Source organism: Balaenoptera borealis (genome assembly GCF_965194805.1).
Source record: "Balaenoptera borealis genome assembly, chromosome: 8".
Classification (NCBI taxonomy): domain Eukaryota; kingdom Metazoa; phylum Chordata; class Mammalia; order Artiodactyla; family Balaenopteridae; genus Balaenoptera; species Balaenoptera borealis.
Genome location: NC_138865.1, coordinates 101,626,921 through 101,652,910, shown reverse-complemented (window position 1 = coordinate 101,652,910; position 25,990 = coordinate 101,626,921). Strand labels below are relative to the sequence as shown.

Below are 25,990 nucleotides of genomic sequence, written 5' to 3'. Positions count from 1 at the left end.
AAACCAATCCAAAAATGGGCAGAAGACCTAAATAGACATTTCTCCAAAGAAGACATACAGATGGCCAAGAAGCACATGAAAAGTTGCTCAACATCACTAATTATTAGAGAAATGCAAATCAAAACTACAATGAGGTATCACCTCACACCAGTTAGAATGGGCATCATCAGAAAATCTACAAACAACAAATGCTGGAGAGGGTGTGGAGAAAAGGGAACCCTCTTGCACTGTTGGTGGGAATGTAAATTGATACAGCCACTATGGAGAACAGTATGGAGGTTCCTTAAAAACTAAAAATGGAATTACCATATGATCCAGCAATCCCACTACTGGGCATATACCCAGAGAAAACCATAATTCAAAAAGACACATGCACCCCAATGTTCATTGCAGCACTATTTACAATAGCCAGGTCATGGAAGCAACCTAAATGCCCATCGACAGACAAATGGATAAAGAAGATGTGGTACATATATACAATGGAATATTACTCAGCCATAAAAAGGAACAAAATTGGGTCATTTGTAGAGACGTGGATGGATCTAGAGACTGTCATACAGAGTGAAGTAAGTCAGAAAGAGAAAAACAAATATTGTATGTTAGTGCATATATGTGGAACCTAGAAAAATGGTACAGATGAACCGGTTTGCAGGGCAGAAATTGAGACACAGATGTAGAGAACAAACGTTGGACACCAAGGGGGGAAAGTGGGGAGGGGATGAATTGGGAGATTGGGTTTGACATGTATACACTGATGTGTATAAAATTGATGACTAATAAGAACCTGCTGTATAAAAAAATAAACAAAATAAAATTCAAAATCAAAAAAAAGGGTCTCTCCCTCCTAGGAGTTCATGCCATGCTCCCCTGCAACCCTCCCTCCTCCCCCCTCCACCTCCTTGGTATTGATGAGGTCTGGGCTACAAAAAAAAAAAAAAATGCAATTGGCAAATTACTTCAGATGAAGACTGGTCTTCCTCAATGTGGCTGCTTTAAATACTAGTTGTCAGAGTAAATCCACAACCATTAGCTGGCCGCGTTTCATACTCTGTAATCCACTAACACTGGGCTTAAACTGTTCAAATTGTTGTCTTTGGATAGAAAAAAAAATCAAGGTAAACCATCTCACAGTGAAAACAATGCCAACTTATACTTTATCGAATGGTTCTGACCCTCTCTGGAATGTTTCTGTATTCAAACCAGGCACAGAAAGGCTGAGAAATAGCAAAATGAGTTAAGGCATTACCAAGGTGATCTACAAAGTGGTTTCATCTAACTCACCTCATCTTTCTCTGCTCCCGCTGAGGAACTCCAAACCACCAGCCTCTTCTTGTTCCCTAGAATCTGCCTGTGCCCAGGACACCCACATCACACCTTCCCTACACTTAGCCTGAGAAATCCCTCCATGGTCTTTGTGCCAATCAAACAGTATCTTTTTTTCAATTCCAATTCCAATTGCAAACTCACCCATTGCAAACTCACATCTATGTGATCTTTCCCCATACAAACCCAACTCCCTTATTCTCTCCTTCAGTATGAGCCCCACATTTGCTTTATTATTCCTTGGAACTAATAATCTAATTGTGCCCAGAAGATCTCTTCAACTGGTTTATATGCTCATTAAGACTGTGTCTTCACCCTTTAAGCCTGCTTTGAACTGCTGAACACACAATCTGCTTTAATAAATGCTTATAGCAAGAGAGCAGTAAACAGTGCTAGAAATGCTTTCCAAAGCAATTGAGTCATGCAGGCATATTCCTCTTACCGCCCTCCTAAGCTGACATAACTCACATTATTGCTGGGACTTGCTGGATATTAATGAAAGGATTCTAGTATAAAATTTACTATCATTGCCTCTAGCACTAACTGAATGCTTACTATATGCCAAGAGTTATGTAAATTATCTGTAGTCTCTAAGCAACCTGATACCTATTTTACAGGTAAGGAAACTGAACCTCACACATTTAGTAACTTCATACATCACGCATCCAATATTTACTGAGGTACTCTCTCTGTACCAGGCACTGTGCTGTCCCAAGTCATGGAGTTGGCAAGTACTAAAGCCAGGGTTTGCACCTGGGTCCTGCTGACTCTATGCCCTGGTCACTACAGCAAAGGAATCAGGTACTACAGGGATAAAATGCTTAGTAAGGAATACAATTTAGATATTAGCCACTTGTGCTTCTGAAAAATATCCTTGCCTCCCAAATTTACTCAGATTAACCTTCATAAGTCTGATTTAGTTAAACAACTACTATAGTTTCACTATAGCTTTTTAAAACAACAACAAAATGATTTATTTGCAACACAGCCTAGTCCCCATCATTTTATTTTTTATTTTTTTGGCTGCTGCTGGGCTTGTGGCATCTTAGTTCCCTGAGCAGGGATGGAACCTGGGCCCTCGACAGTGAAAGCAGGAGTCCTAACCACTGAACCACCAGGGAATTCCCCCCATCACTTTAATAATGCAGAGGAGTAGAAAAGAGTCACACTGCGAGATAGGATGACTAAGTTTAATTATTACATTAAATAATTAAACGGCCTTCACTGATTTATTTTTTTATCACAGGACAGAGATGGTACACTGAAAATGGAAACCAACGTCCTAGTATATAGAGAAACAGGAAAGAATGCTTGTATACTTACATAATGGGAAAGAAATTTGTGAAAATGAAATGATATATATGATTCCTTCATGATTGTATTTAAGGATTAAATTATGTTTATTTGACTGCTTTTTAAAAATTTTGAGTAGAAGTTCTAGTGTTACAGTGCTGAGGACATTTTTAGGAGAGTATATTGATGGAAAAACAAACAAAAGTAAGAACTTATAACTGAATACAGGGAAAAGAAGGGACTACTAAAGAAGGATTTGAATTTTTTTCCCCACTAGAAAACAGGCAAACTCTGAGCTGAAAGTTAGGAAGAGCAGGCCATGGGAGTGGGAGGGGACTATGGGGTTATGGTAGTGTAACCTAAGGACAGCCAGATCTGAATGATTATCCTGCTCTCTATACGTAGCTGCCACTTACATCATTTACAGGACAGTGTGTAAAGTGAGGGAATCTGCTGTGGAAGGCTACCCTCAAGGTCAGAGAGAAAACGGGCATTGCCTCAGGTAACTCTGGGCAGCCCCACTGGACAGAGAGGGAAAAAAGGAAAGCAGCTACAAAAAGCAAGAAATCCCCAAATGTACACCAACTCTCAGGTAGCACCTTCCCTGTGTCTACATTTGAGAGAGTTCCTGGCTTCCCAGCCTGTTTTCCGTTCATATACCCTGCAGGGAAGCTTATTCATGGGCTCTTCTTTGTCCACTCATTACAGCTGGGTGAAGTCCACCTGCAGAACCCTGTGCTTAACTATTACCTGCAAAAGTGAGCTCTGCCCAGGTTCAAACAGGAACCTTGAATAATGTCTAAGGAAATCCTATAAGTTATCAATAATGATAAATCTAGACTTTCATTTTAAAATGTGAACATACAAACAAGCATCACTTGGCAATTGGGGAAAACTAAAAGCATGGAAGTTACCAAGTTACACAAGCAGAGCAACTAATTTCACATCCCCTATCCTCCCCCTGAAAACAGACTTAATTCAGAAAACCAAAGAAAAAATTTAAAAGATAAATACATAGATTTGAGAGGATAATGCATCCTTAAAACAAGAACAGCTTTCATTGTAAAAGGAAAAAGAGAAGAACAAGGAAGATCCTGGAAACTTTAAATGATTGAGAAAACATATTTTAAAAATTCTGAGAAGAGCTGAGTATGAGAATGAACATGGCTAAAGGACAAATTAGTGATTAGGAAGGAATTTTCCCTGAAGGGCAGGCAAAGTAATAAAAAAACTGATAATTATGAGAGTGAAGTTAAGAAGCATGGAAGACAGACTATGGAGAAACAAAATCCATCTTATAAGAATTCAAAAGAAAAGGTTATGAGAGGATAGGATAACATAATCAAAGATATAATATATGAAAAGTTCTGTTAAAGAAAGATTTTAATCTTTAGGGTGTTAAGGTTCATGAACTGTCAAAGAGACACACTGAAAAGACACATATATAAACATATCTTGTTGAAATTTCCAAAATCTAAGAACGAAAAGAAAATTCGATAATCTTTCTGGTAGGGGGAAAAAAGGCATCAGTAGAATAACAAGAATTAGATTTTTCATCTGTGATACTAAAAAACAATGACTCAGTCTCCTCAGAGCTGTGAGGGAAAAGGACCGTAAATGAAGAATTCTATTACCTAGCTAAAGTATCATTCAAGGCAAAAGAAAGATATTTTCAGTCATGAAAGAAGTAGCATCCAAGCACCCTTTTTTAAAAAAAAAAAGTTAGTCATGGATATTTGCAAACAAAATGAAAAATGAATCAAAGAAAGGGAAAGATACTGTGTACAAGGTATAGTAAGAAGCAAAAAATTTACTTCTAACACTGAGTAATGTAGCAATTGAGCTCAACACAATTGTTAAGACTGTGAAAAGAGATGGGGCGTGATGGAACAAAATCTTGAACTAAAACTCCCCATAATTTCAATAAAATAAGGGAAAAGGGGAGAGGAAAGATAGAAAAAATATGATTAAGATCTCATCCTCTTTGGAAAGGATAAAAAGCAAAGAGGAAAAAAGAAGGGAGAGATTACCAATGTAAATTAATTTTTTATTTTAAAAATATATGTTTAAATCTGTTAAAAACAAAACATGAAAGAAACAACTATTAGAATGGATATAGGATTTTCAAGTAAGAGTAAATAAAGGAGTATCAGCAGAAAAAGTTAAACAAAAACAAAAATCCAGCATCTGCAATCTATCAAGCAAAACTTGGGACAAGTTAACAAACAAAATAAAGAACCAAGAAAGAAAACATGATGTAAAGAAGACATACATATGGTCAACAGGCACATGAAAAGATGCTCAGTATCACTAATCATCAGGGAAATGCAAATCAAAACCACAATGAGATATCACCTCACACCTGTCAGAATGGCTCTTATCAAAAAGACAAGAAATAACAAGTGTTGGTGAGGATGTGGAGAAAAGGGAACCATTGTGCACTGTTGGTGGGAATGAAAATTGGTGCAGCTACTGTGGAAAAGAATATGAAGTTTCCTCAAAAAATTAAAAATAGATCTACAGTATGATCTAGCAATTCTATTGTTAGTAGAAATTCAATCTAGTTGAAGAAAACAAAAACACTAATTTGAAAAGATATACACAACCCTATGTTCATTGCAGCACTATTTATAATAACCAAGATATGGAAATAACCTAAGTGTCCACTGATGGATGAATGGATAAAGAAGGTTTGTGTGTGTGTGTGTGTGTGTGTGTGTGTAATACTACTCAGCCATAAAAAAAAAGGTAATGTTGCCATTTATGACAACATAGATGGACCTTGAGGGTATTATGCTAAGTGAAAAAAGCCTGTGAAAAACAAATACTGTATGATCTCACTTATATGTGGAACCTAAAAAGCAAGACAAACAAACAAGACAAAAACCAAAACCTAGACTCATAGTTACACAGAACAGACTGGTGGTTGCCAGAGGGGAGGGAGGTAGGGGGGTCGTGAAATGGGTGAAGGGGATCAAGAAGTACAAACTTCTGGGGGACTTTGCTGGTGGCACAGTGGTTAAGAATCCACCTGCCAATGCAGGGGACACAGGTTCGAGCCCTGGTCAGGAAAGATCCCACATGTTGCGGAGCAACTAAGCCCGTGCACTACCACTACTGAGCCTGCGCTCTAGAGCCCGTGAGCCACAACTACTGAGCCCGCGTGCCACAACTACTGAAGCCCGCGCACCTAGAGCCTGGGCTCTGCAACAAGAGAAGCCACCACACTGAGAAGCCCGCGCACCGCAGTGAAGAGTAGCCCCCACTCGCCACAACTACAGAAAGCCCGTGCACAGCAACAAAGACCCAACGCAGCCAAAAATACATAAATAAATGAATAAATTTATATAAAAATAATAAAGTACAGCATGGGGAATATAGTCAATAATACTGTATTAACTTTGTATGATGACAGATGACTGTGATGATCATTTTGCAGTGTATACAAATGTTGAATTACTATATTGTACACCTCAAGTTAATATAATATTGAATGTCAACTATACTTCAATTTAAAAAATGTCAGTCTGCATAAGAAACAAAACTCAGCTATATATGTTCTTTACACATAGGAATTAATAGGGTATAAAAGTTGAAAGCAAAAGGATTAAAAAAAAAAAGTTATACCATGTGAACAATAAAGAAAGGAACGCTGGTATAGCTATACAGTATCAGACAAAACAGACTTTAAGGCAAGAAGCATTCATTACCAGAAATAAAAAGAGATGTTTTAAAATTCAACAGAGAGATACAACAATCCTAAATTTGTATAGACTTAATAATACAGCCTCCAAATATAAAAAGCAAAAGTTGAAAAAATTTAAAAAAGAAATAGGCAAAACTACAACTAAGGTTTTAATACATCATTTTTCATAACTGACAGAACAAGCAGACAAAAAACTGTACAGATATAGAAGATATGAATGATGCAAGCACCAAACTGGATGTAATTGATATACAAAGAACAACATAACGATGGCAGAATACACATTCTTTTCAAAGGTACATGATACTTTTTTTAAAAATTGAAATATAGTTGATGTATAATATTATGTTAGCTTCAAGTGTACTACATAGTGATTTGACAATTGCATACATTATGAAATGATCACAAAGTTATTACCACATTACTGACTATATTCTTTATGCTGTATATTACACCCCTGTGGCTTCTTTATTTTATAACTGGGGTTTGTACCTCTTAATCTCCTTCACCTATTTCGCTCCAGCCTCTATCCTCCTCCTCTCTGGAAACTACCCATTTGCTTTCTGTATCTATGAGTCTGTGTTTGTTTTTTGTTTGCTTGTTTGTTTTGTTTTTTAGATTCCACATGTAAGTGAGATCATATGGTATTTGTCCTTTTCTGACTTATTTCACTTAGCATAATACCCTCTAGATCCATCTATGTTGTAGCAAATGTCAAGATTTCACATAACCCTTTGACGAAAATAGAAATGTTAGGACATAAAGCAAGTCTCAACATTTCAAAAGATTAAGTCATTCAGAATATCAGTAGAATTTTAAAAAATCAAAGGGAATTAGAAAATACTTCAAAATGAATGATAACGACAATATAATGTGTCAAAGTTGTGCGATGTGGTTATTGCAGTGCCTACAGAGAAAATGATAGCATTAAATTCAGAAGAAAGATTGAATATCAACTATACCAGGAAATTATAAAAACAAATAAACCCCAAAAATAAAAAGAAGGAAGCAGTACACATAAGAACAGAAATCAATGAAATAGGAAATAAACTTACAATAAAAAAAAGTAACACCGGCTTCCCTGGTGGCGCAGTGTTTAGGAGTCCGCCTGCCAATGCAGGGGACATGGGTTCAAGCCCTGGTCCGGGAAGATCCCACATGCCACGAAGCAACTAAGCCTGTGTGCCACAACTGCTGAGCCTGCGCTCTAGAGCCCACGTGCCACAATTACTGAAGCCCGCACGCCTAGAGCCCGTGCTCCGCAACAGGAGAAGCCACCGCAATGAGAAGCCCACACACCGCAACAGGGAGTGGCCCCCGCTCGCCGCAGCTGGGGAGGGCCTGCGTGCCGCAATGAACACCCAACACAGCCAAAAATAAGTAAATAAATAAATTTATTAAAAAAAAAAAGTAACACCAAGAGATGGATTTGAAAGACTAACAAAATTAACAAACTATTAAGAAAAAAAGAAGAGTCTGTGCAGTTCAAACCTGTGTTGTTCAAGGATCAACTATAATGCCAAACCTAAAACTTCTGCTAGAGAATAGAAAGAGGGAACACTATCCAATGTCTTCTATAAGGCAGCATAACTTTTCTATAAACATATGACAAGAGTAACACAATAAAATTACAAGCCAGCACAGCTCATAAACACAGACCCAAAATCCATAACACAAGAGCAAATTGAATGCCTACCTCACACCTAAACAAAAAAAGCAATTCCAACTGTATCACCTAAATGTGAATGGTAAAACAATAAAGTTTCTAGAAGAAAACACAGGAGGCCATTTTTTTATTACCTTGGGGTAGCTATATACTTTTAAACAGAACATCAACATTATTACCTCAAAAGTGAAAATTTGATAAATTGGATTTCATTAAGATTAAAAAGACATTTATCAAAATGTACCATAAGGAGAGTGAAAAGGCAAGTCATATAGTGGGAGAAAATTTTTGAAGTGCATATATTTGACAAATCAAATAGAAGGCAGAGAGTCCAATTAAAAATGGACAAACTTGAATGGGCATGGCATAAAATAAGAAATATCATTTATATTTCAGGAAATATAAAATACACTCATCAACATGTCTAAAATAAAAAACAAAATATGCAAATATCTAGTGTTGATGAGGGTGTGGAACAACAGGAACACTATTACTTAGCTGGTAGGAGTGTCGATTTGGACACTTTGGAAGCCAACTGGCAGCATCTACTCAAGTTGAACAAACACATATTCTATGATCCAGCAATCCTACACCTAAGTATATACCACACAGAAATGCGTACGTGTGTACTAAATGGCCTGTATATATGAGTGTTCACAAAAGCATAATTAATAATAAATAGGGACTTCCCTGGTGGTGCAGTGGGTAAGACTCCATGCTCCCAATGCAGGGGGCCCGGGTTCGATCCCTGGTCAGGGAACTAGATCCCACAGGCATGCCGCAACCAAGAGTTCGCATGCCACAACTAAGGAGCCGGCGAGCTGCAACTAAGGAGCCCATGAGATGCAACCAAGGAGCCCACCTGCCGCAATTAAGGAGCCCACATGTCACAACTAAGGAACCCACATGCCACAACTAAGGAGCTGGCAAGCCTCAACTAAGACCTGGTGCAACCAAATAAATAAATAAATATTAAATAAATAAATAAATAGCCCCAAACTGGAAATAACCCTATGTCCATAAATAGTAGAATGGGGCTTCCCTGGTGGTGCAGTGGTTGAGAATCTGCCTGCCAATGCAGGGGACACGGGTTCGAGCCCTGGTCTGGGAAGATCCCACATGCCGTGGAGCAACTGGGCCCGTAAGCCACAATTGCTGAGCCTGCACGTCTGGAGCCTGTGCTCCGCAACAAGAGAGGCCATGATAGTGAGAGGCCCGTGCACCGCGATGAAGAGTGGCCCCCGCTTGCCATAACTAGAGAAAGCCCTCGCACAGAAACGAAGACCCAACACAGCCATAAATAAAACAAACAAACAAACAAACAAAAAACCTATGATAAACCAGACTGGAAAAGAGCCTTAAAAAAGAGAATCTATACATACGTACAACTGAGTCACTTTGCTGTACAGCGGTAATTAACACAACATTGTAAATCAACTATACTTCAATAAAATATATGTATAAAAAATAGTAGAATGCATATGAAACTGTAAAATATTTATACAGTGAGTTATTATGTAATAAAGGAGGAATGGGCTACTGGAACAAATCATATGTACAAACATGTATGAATCCCACAAACACAATGTTAAGGAAAAGAAGCCAGACACAATAGAGTACATTGAAATGGTCCATTTATATAATTCAAGAACAGATGAAAATGACTCTATGGTGAAGTACTATAGTGGTTACCTTAGGGAGATAACAAAGGGAGGAGGCCACAGGAGGGAAACTTCTGGGGTTCTGGTAGTGCTCGGTCTTCCCCTGGGTGGTTACAGCAATGCATTTGCTTCATAAAAATTTATCAAGTTGTACACTAATGATTTGTGCACTTTTCTGTCTTATAATAAGAAAACTTTCCCCCAAATCCTTAAAATTAAAAATGTATAGGCATATCTCAGACATATTGCAGGTTGTTTCCACAATAAAGCGAATATCGCAATAAAGGTACACAATTTTTTTGGTTTCCCAAAGTGAATATAAAAGTTATGTTTACACTACACTGTAGTCTATTAAGTGTGCAATAGCATTATGTCTAAAAGAACAAATGTACGAACCTTAATTTAAATGTACTTTGTTGCTAAAAAATGTCAACCAAAGTCTGAGCCTTCAGCGAGCTGTAACCTTTTGGCAATAGTGACATCAAAGATCACTGATCACAGATCACCATAACAAATATAATAATGACAACATCTGAAATACTGCCAGAATTACCAAAAACATGACACAAAGACATGAAGTGAGCAAATGCTGTTGGAGAAATGGTGCTGATACACTTGCTTGACACGGGGTTGTCACAAACCTTCAATTTGTAAAAAAAATGAAATATCTGAAAAGCTCAATAAAGTGGACTGCAATAAAATGAGGTGTACCTGTATATACAAACTTAATAAATGAAGAGCTATACCATGTACCTGTATGGAAAGGCTCAATAATATAAAGATTTTTAACTTCTTCAAGTAATCTTTAATTCAACGTAATTCTAATTAAAATCTCCCTCTTTGTCGTTACTTGTCAGGTTGATTCTAAAATTTATCTAGGAGAGTAAATGCATAAAAAAAGGAAGGCAATTTTGAAAATAATAACTGGGAGGCCCTTCCCTGAAAGATATAAACATGTACTATAACACTGCAATAATTTAAAGTGTTAAGTTCTGGTAAAGAAATAGACAAATAGATTAATGCTACTGAATAGTCCAGAAAAGGTCTGTGTAAATATGCAAACTGAATATACAGTCACCCAGGACCTGCCCCACCCTGACCCCCACAGATACCAAAATCCAAGGATGCTCAAGTCCTATATAAAATGGCCTAGTATTTGCATATAACCTATGCATACACTCCTGTATACTTTAAATCATCTCTAGGTTACTTATAACATCCAATACAATGTAAGTGCTATGTAAGTAGTTGCCTGGCAGAAAATTCAAGCTGGAACTTTCTGGGATTTTTTTTTTTTTTTGATCCAAGGTTGGCTGAATCTGCGAATGTGAAACCCACAGGTACAGAAGGCCAACTGTATAATAAAGGCTCCAATTAAAATTGGTGGGGAAAACATGGACTCTTCAGTAAATGCTTTAAGAGAATAAGCTATTGAGTTGGAAAAACAAAAACAAAGCAAATAATGTAAAATAGATAGCTAGTGGGAAGCAGCCGCATAGCACAGGGAGATCAGCTCGGTGCTTTGTGTCCACCTAGAAGGGTGGAGTAGGGAGGGTGGGAGGGAGACACAAGCGGGAGGAGATATGGGGATATTATGTATATGTATAGCTGATTCACTTTGTTATAAAGCAGAAACTAACACATCATTGTAAAGCAATTATACTCCAATAAAGATGTTAAAAAAAAAACAAAAAAAAAAACAAAGCAAATTTAGATTCCTATTTCATACGACAAGCAAATAACACATTTCCAAATGGATCTATTTTCAAAAAGCTGTTTCCATAAAGAAGACAATTTTCATGATTTTGGGAATAAGGAAAGCCTTTCTCAGTGTGATACAACCCAGAGATGTAAAAAATAGATTAACAAATCAGACATAAACATTCAAAAGTCCTGCACTGAATAAATTTTAAAAGACAATAAATAGTCCTGGAGAAAATACTTATAACAAAGTGACAAAGTCCATATGAAAAGGTTCTCCAAATCAACTGGAAAAGACAGGCCCAGAGTATGACAGGCAATTATTCAAAGAAATACAAATAACAAAAAGCAACAGTAATCAGACATTATAATCAAAATAGGATGTAATTCATTTGTTAGATTGGCAAAAATACAAAAAGGTCCATATCTAAAGATTGTCCTAAGATATGGGGGAACTTGCACTAGTATAGCAAAAAATTTGCAAAGATACACATCACACTGGTTAATAATGACTTCTCTGGGATTTTTAAGTTTTACAATATTAATGTATTATTCTTGCAAATTTTAAAAATCACTAGAACTTTGGAAATGTATATGTAGGAAAAATAAATTAAATGTTCTTTTTATTTGACCCAGGAATTCCTCTTTTAGAAATTTATCCTAAGGATTTAACCAGAGATATGTACAAAAATGTATGCTCAAGGGTGTTCTTCAAGGCAAATTTATAAAAGTGAAAAACTTGAAACAAACCCAAACCAACAAAAGAATTGTAAAATAGATTTTGGTACAATTGTGCAATGAAAAACCAAGTAGCCATATAATAATCACATTTTCAAAGGCTAAGTATCTTTTAAAAATGTAAAAAACAGTAAATACAGTTTGACTACAATTTTTGAAGTACATTTATGCATAAAAAATTCCAAAATAAAACACGAAAACATTAAAAGTTGTTATTTATGTGTAGTAAGATTCCTGTGATTTTTATTTCCTATTATATTTATTAGTATTTGCCAAATTATTCACAATGAATATTTATTTATTGCCTTAACATTTTTAAAACATTATAAATTTTAATAAAGAAAATGCTTTTTAAAAAAACAATAGTTCTGGGACTTCCCTGGTGGCGCTGTGGTTAAGAATCCACCTGCCAATGCAGGGGACACAGGTTTGATCTCTGGTCTGGGAAGATCCCACATGCTGCAGAGCAACTAAGCCTGTGTGCCACAACTACTGAGCCCGCGTGCCACAACTACTGAGCCCACGTGCCACAACTACTGAAGCCCGCGCGCCTAGAGCCTGTGCTCCGCAACAAGAGAAGCCACCGCAATGAGAAGCCCGCACACCTCAACGAAGATTAGCCCCCGCTCACCACAACTAGAGAAAGCCCAAACACAACACAGCAACAAAGACCCAATGCAGCCAAAAATAAATAAATAAATTTATTAAAAAAAAGAAAAAGAGTTCAGTCTGAAAATGTCTGCCACCAAATTCAATGTTTTTTTTTAACACATCTTTTCAGATGATGTATCACCAACGTTAAGTATTTAATACATATTAGTCATTTTTGGTCACTTAAAGTCTTCTTAGAAAAGATTATCGTTAATAAATAAAAAATAAATAAAAGTTTTAAAAAAAGGAAAACACTTCTGACTTGTAGGGTGAATATTCCTCAACTTGAATTCTAATATTTTTCCCCTACTGGAAAAATAAAATTTGTTACATTTTAAATGTATAACTTGTAAACACATTTGAAGATGAGCTCCTTGTTTCTAAAGTACTAAAAATACAAACTAAGTTATAACCATTTATAAAGTAGTTTTGATACAATTTAAAGTATTATAATACAAAAATACAGTAATTATTTCTATTTGGAATATTCAGCTTTCTATGGATAAATACTTTGGGAGACTATTCAAAGACATGAAAGAAATTTATTTGCATTTTTGCAAAATAATTGGCTGTGAGAGAGAACGTTATATTTTCTGGGGTTTTAATATACTTTTCTTTATTAAATAACTTTACTGACACAACAAGGATGTCTGAAGTTAATAATGATAATCATTTTGAACAACCATTCCTATCCTGCTCAAAGAGCATTGTCAAATGTGTTCAATGCAACAAATATCACATGGAGAATTTATCTGACCGAAAAGATCTTCCTAAAAATGAGGAAGTCTGGAACCTGACATCTACTTAGCTTGGTACGACTTTACACAAATGGCTGACAGAGCTCCACAGACGGACAGAAAGACAGAGTTTGCAGTGGAGTCTTCTGCTCCACTAACAGGATTTTTAGGCCTGGGGCTCCAGGAAGCATATGATTAATTAGCTATAAATGCTTTCCGAAAGTGTCTTCCCTACCTATGAACTGTGTCTGAGCACTCACATGTAGAAATGCTTCTCCTTCCATGATTTCCCCCTCCTCAGTGGTTAGAAGACACCTGACACAGGATGCTTTACTCAGTATGCACTGACTGTATCCTGAGGCTAATGCACTGTGACCAGGACAATTTTTTTTTAAATGTGGTTTAACTTGTCTTTTAAACTGTTTGTTGTAGCTACAAAAATCAGCCAGCTTTGCAGAACCATTTATTAAATGAATGAAGACTGGTCATACCCAAATACAGACAAAATACTGTGATTAAAGCATGCTCTCATTATAGAGACATCACTGATACTCATTAGCTGATTTTATTGTTTTTCTTATTTCTATAAGTTTTAGGCTGTACCAACAAATACTGGAAACAATAGAAAAATCACACTACATTAGAGGCAGACATTATCATACAACAGAATAAGCCACTGGGACATAAAATGAGAATTTTATTTAGAGCACAGGTACACAGACAAATATGAAGCAAAAACATTGAGCTGATAAAGATGAAAACATCGTGGTGTAAAAGATCAGTGAGCAGCAAAATAAAAACGAAACCTATAGTATATTCTTAATAACAAAAAAGTTCTATCATATTATTACAAATATCAACTGGCAGAAGATTAATTAACCAAGAGTATCACAGTCACACATTTTAAATATTAACAGAAATTTCCCTCCATTTCAATTCACCTTTCTCTTCTTTCTTTCATACATTATAATTGTAGCAGCTTAAAAAGAGAATTTTAAAAGTGAGCAAGCACACATACGCTTTTTTCATGTAAATCAGTTAAAAGCTAAGTGGCCAGAAAATATATCAAATTGACTATCAAAAGGGGGGAAAGTAAATCCATCTTCAAAGAACAGTACCATAATTTTTCATAAAATTTTTCTAAGTATCGATTGTGGTAGTTATATTTCTAAACAGATGCCTAGTGTTAAATTATACTGACCAAATTGGTAAATCTACCTTTTTATTCCCAATTAACTTCTACGTGGTAGAATAAAAGGAATTTTAAAATCATTCTTATAAAAAAGATGGAAGAACTTATTTAAGTTGTATACAGCATCAATTCTATGAAATCACCAAAGTTCTTTATTTTAACAGATAAATGAGTCTCTAAATGTGATTGTGTTGAATCCAAAATGCTTCTAGTCATTATCTACCAGTTTTCAGGCCTATGGGGTTACAAGTTACATTTTCGGATTACAACGAAAATGTACAAACTATGAGGCTAATCTGGCAAATCTATGTCTAATTTCAGCAGTGAAAAAAACGTTAAAGTCATGGTGGAAACAAACTCTATAAATTAGAAACCTAATAAATATATATGTTATTATTTGATTAAAAAATTGCCCTAGGCATAAAGGCCTCAGGACAGACATACAAAAAGTACAAAAGACCCAAACAGGGTAAATAAACCCAAGAGCAGGATTCAAATAAATATGTCCATTACTATCTAATAGAAACTGTTAATCATCATATCAGGACATATCACGCCATAATCTTTGGTGTTCAAACTATAAAAGGAATTGTAAGTACAAAGATCTTGCCTGAAAACTCCCAATGCAGGAACCAAGAAATATTTTAGTGTCACTCTGGAAGCCACTGGACAAGGCGGAACTTCTTTAGAACATACATAATTGAATTTCCTTTTATTGCTTTGTCACCTCCATTGAGGGACAAATGTTTAAAGCATATTCTGGAGAAAACGCTCATAGTTAAAATATGCCTTTCTTTTCCTGTAAGCAAAGACGTGGCAGGGGCCTTGAATTCATTTTAATATTCTTAGAATTAAATCAGCAATTTCAGAAGCAATGTTTCCAAATACAGCATTGGTTGCCACCATATATCTGATAGTCACACAGAAAGCCTCTATGTAACTAAGGAGACTGTCCCTTTATTAAAAGAATCTTATAATTATAAACCCACTGAACAGTCAGAATGAAACCCTGCACTAAGTGAGGAGTTTTGGAATGTTGGAAGGAAGAGCCTGCTTTTCTTAACATTTTATGATATTTCCCTTCCATTTTGAGTATACATGTATAAATAAAGTATAATGATATTTCCCCCATTTAACAAAGTATAGTAGAATTAATCCATTGAAATAATGTTCTCTCTAATGTCAGAGTTTGCTTGGAATTGCTGAGGCAAGCTGGAAATACCAGGAAGCAAACTAAAGACAGGTAGGCATGAAAAAATTTTGATGGTCATAAGGCAACCAAATATGTTAAGTAAGTCTATGCAAATGCTGAATATAAAAGTTAATATTTGGGAACTCTGAGGTTTCCATGGTCTCATAAATAAAATGAAAATACTAAATATTCTTATTAAATGCGATTCAAACAATACGCCTTGATAACCAACAAAGATAATGTATGCGCCTCATAGTCTTCTGTTATTACATTGTTCAACCTAAAATATCTAGATCAAGGGAAATTATGCTGCTACACTGTCATTCTATTGAATTTCTCAAGTATCAGGGGAAAAAAAAAAGATTTAAGGTGGGGAATACTAGGAAAGTTCAGAATTCTTGCTTTCTCTTTTTGCAAATGTTTCCCTTTCAAAGAGTTGGGGAAAGTGCAGAAGGAAAGCTGACCTGGAATTATACATATGAAGCAAGATTTTGAAGTTGGCATCACTTGACAACTATAACATTTCCTTCTGTAGAGGCCACTAAGTGCTGGTTCAAAATATTAAACAGCTAAGTACATACTTTCACAAGTCACACAAATGTTGACCGGCACAGCCTCTTAGCACAGTTTTTCAGTTTAACTACAATAAGTGATAGCAGCAATGGTTAACAATTCCACATAAATACCACAAACACACATATGAAAGAGCACCTGAAACAACATGCAAAATTTCAACAATGACATCACTGAATATACACAATGCATAGAAATTGTAATGGTTTTTGGCAAGATGGTGTTTTTTTTTTGTAACAAATACTTTATAAAACAAAAGTTCTTTTGTTATAAAGGCTATTTAAAAAGTTGTAATATAATGAATTGTAGATATAAAAGTTCAGTTAATCTGAGTGGATTAACACTAAGATGAACCTGCTACTTTATCCAGTATAAATAATCAATTATAAATTAATTTCTAGTGGAAGTATGTAATTTAAGAATCACAGAAAGTAAACAGGCATAAAAATCACTTAAATACAGTATGCACAATTACTGTTAGGATTCTATATTGCTGATTCTTCCTAATTCTACTTACCACAAATAAATAAACTATGACAAAGCATTTTCAAAGCTCCTTGAAATGAGTGTATGATGGTAAAAATTTCTAATTCCAGTGTAATACAAAGAACATCAGAAGTCTAGTGAAATTCAACACTGAATTCAAAAGACAAATAATTCCACTGTACCTTTTTTTTTTAACATCCTAGAATTTCATCTTTTTTCTTCAACTATGATCTGGTAAACATAATTTATAAAATAAAAATTTGTGAGATTTAAAAAATACTTGTTTGAATTCCTTTTTAGAAGAGTAAGCTGGGTAATATAAGAATTCACAAATAGTTTGTATTTCTATGTCTTCCTGCTGTAGGTTTTTCATTAGTTCTCATTTTCTTTCCCCTTCCTATCTCTTAGGAAATTCACTTCAGAAACATCCTAATTATGTTGACAGAAATTTAATCCTTTTGATTGAAAATGTTCCAAACCTTCAAGATGATTTTTTATACTTTCCATAGACTAAAAAAGGGTATAGTAGACTGCATTCAAAACCAATAATATAGATGCTATGTAGCTGGATATTCAAAAGAATACCACTTTAAATAAAAAGTTACTTTTCAGTTCATAATCTATAACTGGAATTCATATACTTGAAAACTGTAGTTTGTTTCCCCTCCAGAAACGAAAACTGAATATAAATGGAGTAGGCTGAGAGCTGTTCCTGAAAATAAAAGGTGATTACAGTTAGAGCTTATCCCATCAAATCTCAAAAGGAGAAGCTGCTAAAAATTAAGGTGTAACATTACACAATGAAAAGAAGTTCACGTGCAAAATAACCTATTTGGAAACTGGCAGCTTGAATCTATTCCTTAATAGAAACTTGAGTGAGAGCTTAAAACACTATTAAAATTTTCAAAACAAGGATACCCCTTCCTACTCAGTGGGAATGTAGGGTTGTTTTTCCTCCCTAAACCCTAGGACTGGAAATCAAGGTGCCTGGATCCTAGTTCTGGCTCTGATTCTAACAAAGTGTGTGCACCTGGGCATTCATCTAATCTCTCTGGGACGGTTTCTCTCTTCCATAAAAGAAGAGGGATGGATTAGATTAGATGTTTTGAATCTTATTTTCCAGCCTGGCACACATGAAGGATGTGTAATAGAGGTAGTAGGTCATTCAGTCTAGTGAGTCTCAAAGTAGGAAGGTAGGGGCATAGGGAACATGAGAATTCCTGGGGGATCTGTGTTTCAGGATGTGTTCCCTTTGCGATCTCCAACCATCTCTTTGCCCTCCTTGCCCCCTCCCAAGAAGACATGGTGACTCCTATTCTTCACAGCACTGAAAATCACTGGGCTAGATGATCTCTTAGGTCTTTTCCAGGTCCAGCCTCTATGATTATAATTCACTCAACAAAGATGATGGTTACTTCAGTACTCTGACCTAATTAATATTCTGATCAAATTAGTACTCTGACCTAATTAAAACTGAGTCTAATTCAACAAAGGCATGGTTTACATAAAAACTCAATTTAAATGTATTAAAATACTTTCTTTTAAAAAATAATGCAATCTTCAGTACCAAATTAGGTCTTTTCTTCATCTTTGGCAGGCCCAATTAGTCAATTTACAAACAGGATGGAGTATGAGAAATTTTGTTTATCTTTCTTTTCTCTGCTTAGAAAAGTAAAATCAGAGTTGTTGGCAGTTTATCAATATCATCCTCTCTTTTCTGTTTTTTATATCAGTAGAAATACACCAACCACCAAAGGATGATATATGCAGTACATTTCTTTACCCCAGTTATGTTCTATGGCAAGGATCTCTTAAAATCATCCTATCTTCATCACTTTGTCTTATGAAAAACTATGTATTCATATCATCTCGGCCGGATCCAATGGGGAGGAGAAGCAATTATTCGAATACCATGCATTAAGGGAAAAACAACAAAAAACAATTGAGGATGCCCTTGCCAATGATGTATTTCTTAATAAGTAACTATCTACATCATATCATATGGTAGATTTGTGGAGATATATCTTGTATAAAGGAGTTCTGTTTGAGAAAAATCTTTTCAACTGATTGATACAGAACTTGTTAATTCCTTAGTATTTATAGTATTTATTCCTTAGTATTTAGTTATAGTTTTTCATGAATGAACCTTTTAAAAAATACCTTAATGTAATAAATTATCATACACTCCCCTTGATTTTTTTCCCCTAGGCTTAGAAATTTATTTCCTTTATCACATGGTAGAGAGTATTTATTTACAGATGTTAAGTATTACAGCTTTGTTTTGGCTAAAGGAATAAAGATCAAAGTGCTCTTTTCCTGTAGATAAAGAAAACCAATCAGAAGAAGGCTGACTGAAATCAGAACTTTTGTCTTTAATATCTAAAACTGTGGAGATAGTCAAACTAGAAAAAATCTGAATGGTCTTAGTTGATGTCTAATACTGAGAATCATAAAGATAGTATTTTCTCCCAAAAGTTTTCTGTTAAAAACAATCCTGACTGATTAAAAAACAAAATAATAAAAAAATCCTCTATTAAATAATTAATTTGCTGGCACCAACTTGTAGAGAAGACCAAACTCCCTGGCAGATTGGCAATCAATATTCATATCTGGTGGATGACAATATCAGCTTCTGGGCTTAAGAGAGGTATTTCCTCTGCCTAGAACCTCCCCCTTCTCTGTCTGAATTATAAGGAACTCTTTTGAAATAGGATTTTTGGTTTATATGGGGTAAAAACAAAGAAGAATCATTTGTTAAAAAATATAATTAGGGACTTCCCTGCTGGTCCAGTGGTTAAGACTTCATGCTTCCAATGCAGGGGGCGCGGGTTCGATCCCTGGTTGGGGAACTAAGACCCCACATGCCGCGCACCACAGCCAAAAAAAAAAAAAAAAAAATGTGTGTGTATATATATATATATATATATATGTATATATATATATAAAATTATTTGTCCATATACACATTCACCTCCGTGACAAAATTAAGAGTTCTTTAAAGAATGACACAAACTTTTGCTCTCTACTCATGGCGAAGGGGAAACAAACTTTGCTGAATGTTCCATCTCAAAATAACCACAGTTAGGGGGTCTATATAATTTTATGCTAACAAACATGCTAGGTGATGGCACTGCTCTCGGTCAATTCAGAGTTGAAAGAATATTGATGATTTTATTACACCAGGGATTCCACTTATAATTTATCACTTCAGAGAATCTAAAGAAGCACAGTAAATCACTTTGTGAACAGGCAGCTACAGCAGAAAAGGTTAGTGCTTAATGGTAGCTGGATATAGTTTCAGATCCTGATACCCTTATGTATTAAGTAATGTGGGCAACCTATTTGACTTCTCTGGATTTCCTCATTTATAAAAGAAATAATGATATTTACCCTCACAGGACTATTGTAAGAATTAAGTGAAACAACTTACAAAAGCACTCAGTACCATGGTACATTGTAAGTACTTAATAAGTGACACTCATTGATGACAGTCTGCACATTCTTATGCATGTGTGCATCTATGTGAACACAATGGATGGTGTAGAAATGGCTTTACCTTATTATTGACTTTAAAACAGGGTCTAAAAGATCCTCCACAAAATACTCAAAGCAGTATTATGTATTCTACAGCAATCCAACATATTCAATGGCGAAATAATGGACAAACTGTGTGAGTACAAAATTTGAGAAACTATGCAAAATAGTACTGGCAGAGAGTTTTTTGCTGGGCTCTCAAAAATGAAACCAAACTTTTATTACAGTATCTTTCATAAACTTTTTGAAAGCAGGAACTATTTTGTATATCTTTGTACCCCTCTTAGTGTCTAGACACTAGGTGTTCAAATATTTGTTGATAGAACTATAAATTTTCATCTCAGTGAAGTCATCTGATTTCATGGCATCTAGAACCTAAGCCATATGACTTAGACAAATTAATTCGATGAAAGTATCAGCTAACCATGATCTAGTTGAAAAACCAGAGACCTGATCTATACTAGAAAACTTTCAGACTATTCTTTTGTAGATCAGGAAGTGATTTAACATGGGGAAAATTTAACACAGGGAAAACTAACTATAATAAAAATATTTTAAGTACCTGATATATTATAAATCATATTCAGACCACCCCTACTAACCATGATAACAGATGGACTCTTAAGAATAAGCTCTGTTGGATAAACATCCTGACTATCTCTAACCTTTTCAAGTATTATGGTTTTTTTTTAAAAACTGCTACCATCTATGATTTTCAATAGCCAGTCACTCACATGAATATAGAAGAAAAACAATTATGCAGCTATGTCATCCAAATGCTGACAGATGGGTTTGGCATTTTTGTTGTAGACAGTGCAAAACTTCCAGAGTCATGTGAGGGGCACTGTGGAATTTCTTACATGACATCACACTGACCTTAAAGCGTAAATTGCAAATACAGTTTTATTGTTTTTGTATGAACCACAGGATTGCCTGGCAAGGCAGCATGTTCAGTTATAGTGAACACCTGCTGGACTGTTGAATTTTTGCTAAAGCACATACACGATTTTGGCATCAACCACTGCCGCAGTATGGATGTAATTTTTTAAAAAGTTAAAATAGCAAATAATAAATATGGTATCTGGCAGTAGTATATCCTCAGTATCGTTTGTACAAAAACACAAAATTTAGAGGTAGTTGCCGATAATTTTTCATAATTTAATTATCCCGAAGAGTTACAATAATTCAGCTAAAATTCTACCAAGCCATTCTTCAGAAAACAGTTTTCTAAATTTAAATGTCACAACGTTCCTATTTGGTTTGAGTTATCAAAGCAAAATATAAATAAATAAAAAATAATTCACATTCTCAATCTGCATTCTTCTAAATGAAACTGCTATAGGATTAAATAAGAGAGAGATTTTCAGTTTAGTACCTCGATATACACAAACAGGAATTCAAAATTTCCTAGTTCTGCTTTCTCAGTGCATACTGACTAACCTTCTTCTCCATGACAAACTTACTTTGCTGTCAAAAACAAATCAAGAGTTTTTAAAAGTATGTCAATGCAAAAACAAAATGCACAATCACATTTTAAATGTTTTACAGAAATCTTTTTTTTTTAAATGAGAGGTAACCTATGTTAAAAAAAAAAAAAAAAACTTATTTTTAAAAAAGAGTTCTCTCACAGTAGGCTGTCATGTGCACTTCTGAGCCCATTACAGGGTAATGAGAAGAGGAAGGTTTTGTTAAGATAATTGGAAGAATGAGGCTCTGTGGTTCAAAACGACCAGAAGAGGGGGGGACGAGGGGACACTGTGTGCCCTCATGAAAGATCACTCAGTCTTCCTTTTAATCAGACAGACTTGAGAGATGGGAAGACACTGTGTCCCCATCTCCAGCTCAAATCACTGGAAACTAATTACGGGTTGGAACTCAGAAAGGTAAATAGAAAAAACTCTGGAGTCAGATGACAGTACCATTTCCTTAGCTATAACCTGCTACATCTTGATCTCAACATAAAATGGAGATAATTAACCTTCTTTTCAAAGTTGTTGAACGGATTAAAGATCATGTATACAGAAATAAATATGTATGTATTGAAATGTCTGAAGAAATATTTACTAAAATATTAACAATGGTTATTTTTGGCTGGCAGATTTATGAGTACATATTTTATTTTCTTTATGCTTATCTGGATTTTCTAATTTTCATAAATTAGTATTACTTATATAAGTGGTGCATGTAAGTCACTTAGCACACACAGTGCTGGCACACAGACTGCCTCAAAGATGGTGGCTACCATCATTATTAATACAAAAAAAATAAAAGCAAAGTATCTTCTGCTCTTTCTTCTTGTTTCTGGATGCCTCTTTATGGAAGGAAAGTCATGAAATGAAGTAGATTGCATAACACAAAGGCCACGGCAGACTTCCCACTCCTGAGCCAAAGGAAAGGTCACAGCTTAGAGTAATGGGTCTTTATGTGTTTATGACTTAGTGTTGGGAAGAGCTGCCTAGCCATGGGAAAGCTCAGCTAACATGATGATTTAGCAAAGCAAATCAAAATGAAATTTGTCCTGGTCGTACAATAAATTAAAACATAAAATACCACCTACCTTCCTAGCTAATGTGAATTATGAGGATGCTTTGAAGAACAAATACTTCCCAATAGAACGCCCAGATCAAACAAAGTGATTAAGATTTGGATTTTTTTAAATGTGTTAATGATTATACAAGATAGGAACCTAGCTCATCTAAATTATTTTATTATTGAAGTATCTCAACTAATAATTCACCATAGGTTTGAAAATAAAGACCTTGGAAAAACCACCATAGAGAGTTGTTTAACCAAAATTATAATTATTATAATTGCAGGATTATCACACACAAATGCATTTGTATTTACTGTAGAAGAAACTGCACATTTTCAAGAATTCTTTGAATTCAGCTAAATTTGGTAACAAAATGCTGTTACCTAAAATGAGTGTCAATATTCCTTTGATCTCAACTACAGAGTCAAGTAATCCCCTAGGGAAAACAGACTGAAGTTCAATGCTTATAAATAAATAATTCAGGGGATTTGGGCTTTGAAGAGTATGAGGCTTTTGTTGTCTTGACTAGTGCTTCTAGATTTTTAGTAAGACTTTTCCATTCTCTACTTTCTCTTTATGTTTGATATACAATCTAATGCTTGGGAACATTTTCAAAGCTTTGGTAGTTTTAAATTTCTTATAAATCTGATAATCAAACTTCATTTACATTGATTTCTTAGAAAACAACAAACAAATCCTATCCAGGTTCAAGCACAACAGTAAAAATGAGCTAGTAACAGTCTTTTTTGCCATAATATTGGACTTCGTATATTATTTTAAAATTATATAGCTTCCAAACAGAATGGCACCTTTATTCCCTCCTTCTACCCTCCTCTGCCCCCAAAAGAAGTTAGCTAAACATCTAGATTTTCATAAATTGCAAAAAATGAGGCACAGAAACTAAAATAAAAAGTATGTAAATAATTTGTCTGGCTTATATCAACATTTTCTTACTCTGGATCTGACAGTTGTGTGTAAGCAGTAAAGTTAGTGTTGTCTCCTCCTGATTAATGTAGAATTTTAAAAATTAAAAAAATAATGCCATTTATTAAGTAGACTAAAAATGAGAGGTGGGGTGGGAAGGAAAAGCAGGAGTTGAGGACACAAGTGTCTAGGCTGACTTTCAGTTTCCTTTTTGATAATTTTTTTAAAAAACGGAATTCTTTCTCTACTTCGTGTTGCCTGAGAACCACTAGGGTTTTGTAAAGTCTATAACAGTAATTATATTTAATCACCACGAGTACATTTGTTTTAAGCCTATGAATACTATGTTAGTAATACTAAACTATCTCCATTGGCTTATTTGTAAAAAGAAAAATATATTATATATTTATATTCTTATAAAGTTAACACTGAGGGCCGAGGAAAGGGAACGAGAAGCAGTGTTTCATCACAGTTCCTCTGGACTCAATAACCAGACTGGGGTCTTGCTCAAGCCACCTGGTCAAGCAGTGTCTGAGGAAGAGTCATAGGAGGCAGAGACGATGAAATTGCCGCTGTTGGAGTGCCCGGCCACTGACTGGGCGGCCTGCTGGCTCAGATTGTTACAGATAAGCACCAGCTGGTTGCTCTGGGCCTCAGACAAGGTGCTGCAGCTCTGATACACACTGAAGTTGGTTTTCCTGCCAGGGATGTTCCCCTTCTCGCACATGGTCTTCACCATCTTGGCCAGCTTGTTCTTGCCGAGGGCCTGGCAGTTGTACCAATGCAGAGCCGCCAAGTTCACGACTGGCTTAATGGACAAGTAGAAAGGGGCATCCTCGTAGCGCATAGCAGGAGGCCGCCGCTGGGCATACTCCTTATAGTCTTGCACGGGGCAGGTCTGTGGAGCATGCTGGGTGGCATACACACGGGAGTCTGTCCCCCCTCTCTTGGTTTTGGCATTTAGGTCACCAGTGTCTTGACCCATCCACTCCAAGTACTCCAGCCCCGTTTCTGTTACCCGGAGCCTAATATCACCCCACTTTAAGGTAGACCCGTGGAAGCCTGTACAGTGCCCAAAAGCTTTTGTGTTGTTGAGCCAGACGAGGTTGAGCAGACCCTCGGGGTTATAGCGGCTTAGCAGTCCCCTTTTCCGCAGAATGAGCTCATCAGCAAAGGTGAGCTTCATGGACTTGTGTGGCTTATTTCCTTTTCCTTTGCAGCGGAGTTCAATTTGCTTCTGTTTCAGGGCCTCTTGGGAGCGCTTGAATTCCTTATCCCTGGTGATACTGTAGCCATACCTGTGTTCTTTTAGGTACCGTTCAAGTCCACACTGGTAATTGGCCAAGCTGTTGGGTTCATACTCGGATCCATCCTTCTGCCTGGCATCCACAAAGAAAGAGGCCAGGTAGGCATCCAACTCCTTGCAAGGGATGACATAAATCTCTCTTGTTTCAGAAGGATACTTGGAGATGAGGAACTCCCGGAAATTGCGGAGCGCGGTCTGCGTGCTCCGGATGGTTTTCTCATTCTGCTCCCTGCTGAGCTCAGCTGCTCTTTCATCCTGGTCTGCAACAAATTGGGGAGGGGAGGGATAAAGAGGGTGTTGATAAGTTCAGACAATGCACTTTCTACTCTGAAATAAAGTTTCCTTTTATAATGAAAAAGAGAAAGAAGGAATCAATTTTACAGAGATCACTAATAAATGTTATTTACATACCTGTTGCATTATAATAGCCAACTTCAGTTTCACAAATGATGTACTAGACAAGAGACGGCCCACTACAATCAAAATGAGCTTCTCATGTCATTGGCACATAGCTTAGTGCACGAAGATTTGTGGAAAGAGTGGGATTAGAGGCAGCCTTCGTTTTAGGAAAAAAGACAGAAGTGTGCTATTTACCCTAATGCAGTGTGCGAGGGTCCCATCAGAGCAACACACTTATTTTAAATCACTTCATTTGTGAAAACAGAGGTTGTACTGGTTCCATTTTATTGAATTAAACAAAAATATTCGAATCTGTTATTTAGCATTATCTCTAGAGATCTATATTTAAAAATTACTAAATAGATCATTTACAGC

At 35.8% G+C, this 25,990-nt stretch overlaps 1 protein-coding gene across 8 annotated transcripts in view; it reads right to left on the bottom strand.

The window, feature by feature from the left end:
* Nucleotides 1-25,990, bottom strand: part of KIAA1958 — a 225,725-nt gene that overhangs the window by 78,156 nt on the left and 121,579 nt on the right. For 2 of the 8 annotated variants that reach the window (XM_082403958.1, XM_082403959.1), the window contains one exon: nt 1,709-25,476. The exons of 5 other annotated variants lie outside the window; for them this stretch is intronic. In XM_082403958.1, the coding sequence (XP_082260084.1) occupies nt 24,431-25,476 (1,046 nt within the window). In that variant the 3' untranslated portion in view covers nt 1,709-24,430. Of the gene's footprint in view, nt 1-1,708; nt 25,477-25,990 lie in introns of those variants that run through there. One more of the 8 variants, XM_082403965.1, reaches the window with a different exon arrangement.